Source organism: Etheostoma cragini, chromosome 3, assembly GCF_013103735.1.
Source record: "Etheostoma cragini isolate CJK2018 chromosome 3, CSU_Ecrag_1.0, whole genome shotgun sequence".
NCBI lineage: Eukaryota > Metazoa > Chordata > Actinopteri > Perciformes > Percidae > Etheostoma > Etheostoma cragini.
The window spans coordinates 25,354,459-25,360,999 of NC_048409.1; the positions used below are offsets into that span (position 1 = coordinate 25,354,459).

A 6,541-nucleotide genomic window follows, 5' to 3' on the forward strand; every position below is an offset into this window, starting at 1 on the left:
TTCATCCAAGTGTATCTGCTTTCACCATCACTACACATATGCATGCATATTGAGCATGACCAACTAAAATATAAATGATCACCACTTGAGGAGAATGATGAATGCTGCGACAGGAATTTTGCCACTTGTTAGTAAGATTCAGTGATTATCTCTGTGAATAAGTGACCACTTGTATAATCTTGTGATCACAAAGTACTTCTGTTTTTTAGCGCAATCATAAAATCGTGGTTTGCTTGCCTAGTTATCTGACTGTGAGGGGCGTTCACAGGCAGGACGACAGTATAAAGCAGTGTTGGAGAAACAGTAGAGACAGAGCTACAGCCATGGAGACCATCACACATCAACAGCACAATATCCCAGGTAAACATAGGATTCTACTAGTTGTGCACAATTTCACTTCAAATCATTTATTGGGTTACCGGATATTGTTAATGTCCCTTGTTTTATATGTTGAAAATGGGTCTGTGGTTTGCACTAAAGTAAAGTTATTTTTCCCCCCTAGCACTGCCAAATTCCAAGTCTAGGCAGAACATTGACCACTTCACAGATGTGCATGATCTGCCTTGCATCGAGAAGCTTGTGCGCTCAGTGGAGGATACCCCTAATCCCATCAGCACCGTTATCACTGGAATAATCCCAGAATGGATCAACGGACGCTTCTTGAGAAATGGGCCTGGGAAGTTTGAAATCGGAAACCATAAGTGAGTATAAGATTTTAAAATACATCTACTGCTGCCAATACATCACAAAGCTGACTCCTTTCTCTTGTTCCCTCTATTCTCATCAGGTTCAACCACTGGTTTGATGGTATGGCTCTCCTGCACCAGTTCAAAATCTCCAACGGACAGGTGACTTACAAAAGCTGCTTCCTGTCCAGTGACAGTTACAAAGCCAACAAGGAGCACAACCGCATCACAGTGTCAGAGTTTGGCACTGTCAACATGCCAGACCCCTGTAAAAACGTATTCCAGCGCTTCCTGTCAAGATTTGAATTACCAAGTGAGTATTTAATCAAACGGAATGAACAGGAACAAAACTCAATGCAGCAAAAAAGCTTAATATGACTGCAAAAGTCTTACAACAGTTTAATTCAATTCTATGAGAAACACAAAATATGAGTGAATGGTGAGGCATTGTTGTGGTTGTGCTATGTTGTGATAACTTTGGCATCTTGATTTTCTCCTCTAGAGACCACAGATAATGCCAATGTGAGCTTTGTGACATATAAAGGTGATTATTATGTCAGCACTGAAGCCAGTGTCATGCACAAGGTGGACCCTGAGACACTAGAGACAACTAAAAAGGTAACGTGCTTTTGAATGTAGTTGTAAGACATATGGTTGTAGCTGATAATTCTGCAGGGACACATCTGTGCACAGCTGTTTTATTGCTAGGCAAGTCATAAACAAGTGCAATATTATTGCTAATTTATAGCAGGCTTGCAGGCTACTGTAACTCTGTGTTGTATGATTAGCTGCTGGTTAAAATCATAAAATAGAACTAAAGAGTTAACAAAGTCATTGCACTCTTATATTTCTACCTTAGGTGGACTGGAGCAAATTCATTGCTGTGAATGGAGCGACTGCACACCCCCACACGGAGCGTGATGGAACAACCTACAACATGGGGAATTCATACACCTCTAAAGGTAATTTAGGAAACACCAAATCAGGTTATTCACACGGCATCAGCAAGAGTCTGTATGTTGTCTCACTGTATGTAAATGTACGGAACAACAACACTGCTCACCATGTGTCTGATGATGACCTTCAATAAGAAATTCATTGGATCTGTGCTGACAGGCGCGACCTATAACATCATCCGAGTGCCGCCGACCAAGAAAAAAGCCGAGGAAACCCTGGAGGGAGCCACAGTGCTGTGCTCTATTCCCTCAGTGGACAAGAGCAAACCATCCTACTACCACAGCTTTGGTAAGCAAAAGTTGTAGCACTCAAATCAAAGTACTCATTGCTTACACGCTTGCGCCTTGACTATAGAGCTGTTTAAAGGAGTAAGATTAAATCTTCATGTGTATTCTACCAAAGAATGGTATCTGACGTTATTTAAGTACAGTTTCTTCAGTGTGATTGAAGTCAGTGTTTCTGCTATCACATTCATTAAGTCACATCTATCCCTAGCATACTTTAATAAAAAATATTTTTATTATACATTAATCTGCCTATTATTTATTCCCTAAATTATTTTACCTATGAAATTAATTATTTACAAATAAATTCTGTCACCTCCTACTGTGCAATAGGTCATTTCTATTCATCTGGACCTTACTCATCTGTATAACTGTGTAAATATACTGTGTGTTTAATATAAGGGTGTTTATTACTACTATTACTATCATGACTAATTCTATTTTTATCTATTTCTTGTACTTTATGTATATTCTTTCTCCTATGTCTACTTGTCTACTATGTATATTTGTGTTACTCTGATGTGTGTACATTTATTTTTCTTCTTTTGAGCTGCTGTTACACAGGAATTTCCCCAGTGTGGGATTAATAAAGTCTATCTTGTCTTATGTTAATCAATTAATCATTTCCGCTCTAGAATGATCCCAATGAGTTCCGTGCAGAGGTTTACAGATTTTGGTAATACAATAGTATAATAGTTGCAGAGAGAGCATTGGTATCTGATCAGTACTAGGCAATGTCAGATTGTCTTGGTTGAGAAATTAGAACTGGTATCCATTCTAGTTTCCTTATGAAAATGTCAGAATGCCAACTACAAATAAATCATGATTTCAGAATTTTGAATAGGAACTAATAAAACCTTCTCAATCCATTACAGCCATGTCAGAGAACTATGTGGTGTTTATTGAGCAGCCTATCAAGATGGACCTGTTAAAGATTGTCACAGGCAAGCTGAGAGGGAAAAGCATCAGTGATGGAATTTTCTGGGACCCGAAACGCGACACCATCTTTCACCTGATTCACAAACATACAGGAAAGGTCAGGAATTAAAACAGACCCAGAGTTCTCTGGAATGCAGTGTATTCACAATGTTTTTACTCTATATTAATATAGGCTGTTTATATTCTTCTGTTCAATCCTGTGTTGCAGTTAAGCTCCATTGAGTACCTTGCCAAGCCGCTGTTAACTCTGCACCAGATTAACGCATACGAGGAGGACGGCTTCTTGATCCTAGATATGTGTGCTTCAGATGATGGCAAGGCCATTCAAAACTACAACATTCAAAACCTCCGCAAGTCTGGAGAAGATCTTGATGAGGTGAGCAGGTTAGGTAAAGTTCAATGTCTGACAAGTTGTACGTTCCATGATTCCACGATTTTTCCAAACATAACTTAGAGAAGAATACCAGTCGATTTCAACATGTAGCTCTGTTTTTTTTTAAATGTGTAGTGCTGTCAGTAACGAGTTATCCTCCTGATAGATCTTGCATGCAGGCTTGAACAGGGTAAGTTTTAAATTTTTAGCCTTTAAATTTTTAGCCTCTAAATATACTCAAAATGTAATCACCAGTGCCTACCCATGTGCAGTTATTCCTTCCAAGTGAACCCAGCGAATTTGACTGCAGTAGTTGTGACAGAAAGACATAAAAGGTGTGTTGATACAGCCAGTGTACATACCTCTGTTTATTTCCTGTTTTCCAGTGAAGTCCACACTAGTCAGTTGTCACATGTTTTATGCCTTTCTGTCACATCTACTGCAGTCAAATTCACATCGTTCACTTGGAAAGAATAACTGCACATAGCTAGACACTGGTAATGACATTTTGAACATGTTTTAAGGCTAGAAACATGTTTAAAACTTGCCCTGTTCCAGCCTGTTGCATACAAAATCTATCAGGAGGATAACTGTTTAGGCAAAAAATGGCTACACCGATTGTTTTCATTTGTCTCGTTAGTGACAACACTACAAAAAAAAAAAAAAAAAAAAAGAGAGGTACATGTTAAAATCGACTGGAAATTTCCTTTAAGTGGAGTGCTGGGGTTGCTTTTGGTTTAGCTGAACGATTTGTTGAGTCTGAACTGATATTCATATTTTCCCACCAGGTGTATAACACCATGTGTAGAAACTTCCCACGGCGTTTTGTTCTGCCTCTCAATGTGGACAATGATACCCACTACGACCAGAACTTGAACCCGCCCAACACCGCAGCCACTTCAATAAGAATTGCCAAGAAGAAGGTAGTCAGACAACATAATCTACATGTATCGGCACTGTCTGTGACACATGCGTAGTAAAAAGGATAAGATGCAAACTCCTACATATAGCAAAAAAGATTAGGTTACTTAAAACTTTGTTAAAATGGTACCACTTATTCTTTCTTGCAAACACATTTTCATGACCAAATGGCCTTGTGCAGACATGCTTTATAGTTTTTATATTATTATTATATATTATGCAGTGACATTATAACTGTTTGAATTATTTTTACACCCAGAACAGCTACTTATTTTTAACATTCTGATCTCATTTGAATTACTTCTTTTTGAGGGTGGATACCTTTCTTAATTTAATTTCCCAACTGTTCCCAAAAAAAAATACAGTACTGTAACTGCTAATGTTTCCTGAGTCTCATTGAGCATGTGTTTTTTTTTGTACAGGTCTTCTGTACCCATGAGGACCTCCACGGAGAGGATCTTCATCAATATGGAGGTCTTGAGTTCCCCCAGATCCACTATGACAAGTACAACACCCACCCCTACCGCTACTTCTATGGCTGCGGCTTCAGACATCTTGTAGGAGACTCACTGATCAAGATGGACCTCCACGGAAAACACATGAAGGTGAATTGAGTTTTTTTGATTTCTCACTTACATGAAGACAGGAAGTGTGCTATAATATTGTAGCAGATAAAAGGCAAACAAATTCTAATGTACGGTCTATGATCATTACAAGTCAAATAACAACCAGCCATCACCATCATTTGTTATACTTTTTATATGATAAACAACAGTCCTTTAGATTCAAAGAACATAAAAGTAAAGTAAAATATGATAACAGCTATACTGCAGCAACCTTAAACTCTACAACTCAAGAGTAACTCTACTGTATTTTCTCACAGGTGTGGGAACAACCTGGTTTTTATCCCTCCGAACCAGTCTTTGTACCCTCCCCTGATGCCACGGAGGAGGACGATGGCGTTGTCTTGTCTGTGGTCATCACTGCCAATAAGGTCAGACATGTTCAGTCTTACTACAGGTCACGGCCCTGAGAGATACACTTTAGGATTTTGTTAGAGGACCCAAATCCCCAAAATTTCTCCCCAGCTCACTGTTGGTTCAACACAACAAAACAACAGCTGTGAGGTTGGAGAAAATTGGGAGATTTGGAGGCACTATACCAAAATCAGGGAATGTATTAAAGTCTACAAAAGACATTTTGGTGCTTAAAAATACAAGTTTTATTTAAAATATCAATTAAAAGCAATTTCTCCTTAAATGTGAGGTAACTGTTACTCTTAAACTCTATAGCTTTAAACAAGATTTTTTTTTCCACCTGTGTCTTACTTTTTTTCCAGGACAAGAGTACATTCCTCCTGGTTTTAGATGCCAAAACGTTCGAGGAACTGGGCAGGGCTGCGGTGCCCGTCAACATCCCCTACGGTTTCCACGGGACATTCAATGCCACCCCATAGATGTAGGAGAGGAGGAAATACATGATGAGTGTATCGTTGACCTCACATGAATGGATAGAAGTCATGGCATAAGTTATAAACTATATAAATATTGACGTTTTGGCTGTCTCAACGTAAACAAGGTCGCTACACAAATATCAATGTGCTGTATAGTTTACTTGTTAGAAAAAGACAAAAAACATTCCTACTCATAATTAAAGGTGCACTATGAGTCCCTTCATGGTTTCAGCGCAATTTAATTTTTGTCTCAAATTATACGGATCTCTCCTTGATCCACTAGCTGCCCGCGCCCTCAATACACTGTGAAAAAGCGAGGTCTTGGGAGACAACACAGGCATCGTAAATGTCAAACAAACACTAGAGGCACAGGCTGTGCACCAAAATATCCCAAACCACGTGCCAGCCCATCACCGACAAGATGGTTGGGGTCGGGGGTCGGGGGTTAGTTCGCATGCACATAAAGGAGAAGAGTTGATTGAGTAGCATGAGTTGTATCTGTATGAATGTGGTTTGTTGTATTTTGGTGCACAACCTGTGGGATTAAAAGTCCTGTTTTAATTAAGTAAGTTGTTCTTTCTGTTAAAAATTATGTAAATAAAAAGGAACTGATAAGTCTTCTTTGCATTCTTTGGCACAATTATCAAATGTTGGAGAAATGTATGTTACTTAAAGAAATTCTTCATTGGTATTTAAAGAAATTATGTATTTTATAGATGAAACTATGAATTAAAAAACTGTACTTAAACATCTTTAAATAACTCAACTAAAAATTAACTTATTACAATCAGTGGTAAACGTTGCAGACATATATTGTATTGCTTTAATTGGAATCCTAATACACTGTGTTCAAAATTATTATATATTATTTTACACAGGTTTTCCTAAATTGTGGATGCAAATGACTACTAATAATTAGTATAATTGC

At 38.3% G+C, this 6,541-nt stretch overlaps 1 protein-coding gene across 1 annotated transcript; it reads left to right on the top strand.

Annotated features, from left to right (window-relative positions):
- Positions 1 to 243: 243 nt before the first annotated feature.
- On the top strand, positions 244 to 5,838 carry bco2b (beta-carotene oxygenase 2b). The gene is made up of 12 exons (XM_034867510.1): positions 244 to 360; positions 503 to 701; positions 788 to 999; positions 1,189 to 1,304; positions 1,546 to 1,648; positions 1,803 to 1,931; positions 2,803 to 2,963; positions 3,075 to 3,242; positions 4,028 to 4,162; positions 4,583 to 4,765; positions 5,044 to 5,154; positions 5,500 to 5,838. Exons 1-12 carry the CDS (start codon positions 324 to 326, stop codon positions 5,614 to 5,616), a joined length of 1,671 nt encoding a protein of 556 aa, XP_034723401.1. The 5' UTR covers positions 244 to 323; the 3' UTR covers positions 5,617 to 5,838.
- Positions 5,839 to 6,541: the final 703 nt, after the last annotated feature.

Bases quoted from the DNA above. Each gene is read 5' to 3' on its own strand.
- bco2b (XM_034867510.1), top strand. From the start codon at position 324: ATGGAGACCATCACACATCAACAGCACAATATCCCAG. The intron at 702-787 runs GTGAGTATAAGA...TATTCTCATCAG, and splicing joins TTTGAAATCGGAAACCATAA to GTTCAACCACTGGTTTGATG. The intron at 2,964-3,074 runs GTCAGGAATTAA...CCTGTGTTGCAG, and splicing joins TTCACAAACATACAGGAAAG to TTAAGCTCCATTGAGTACCT.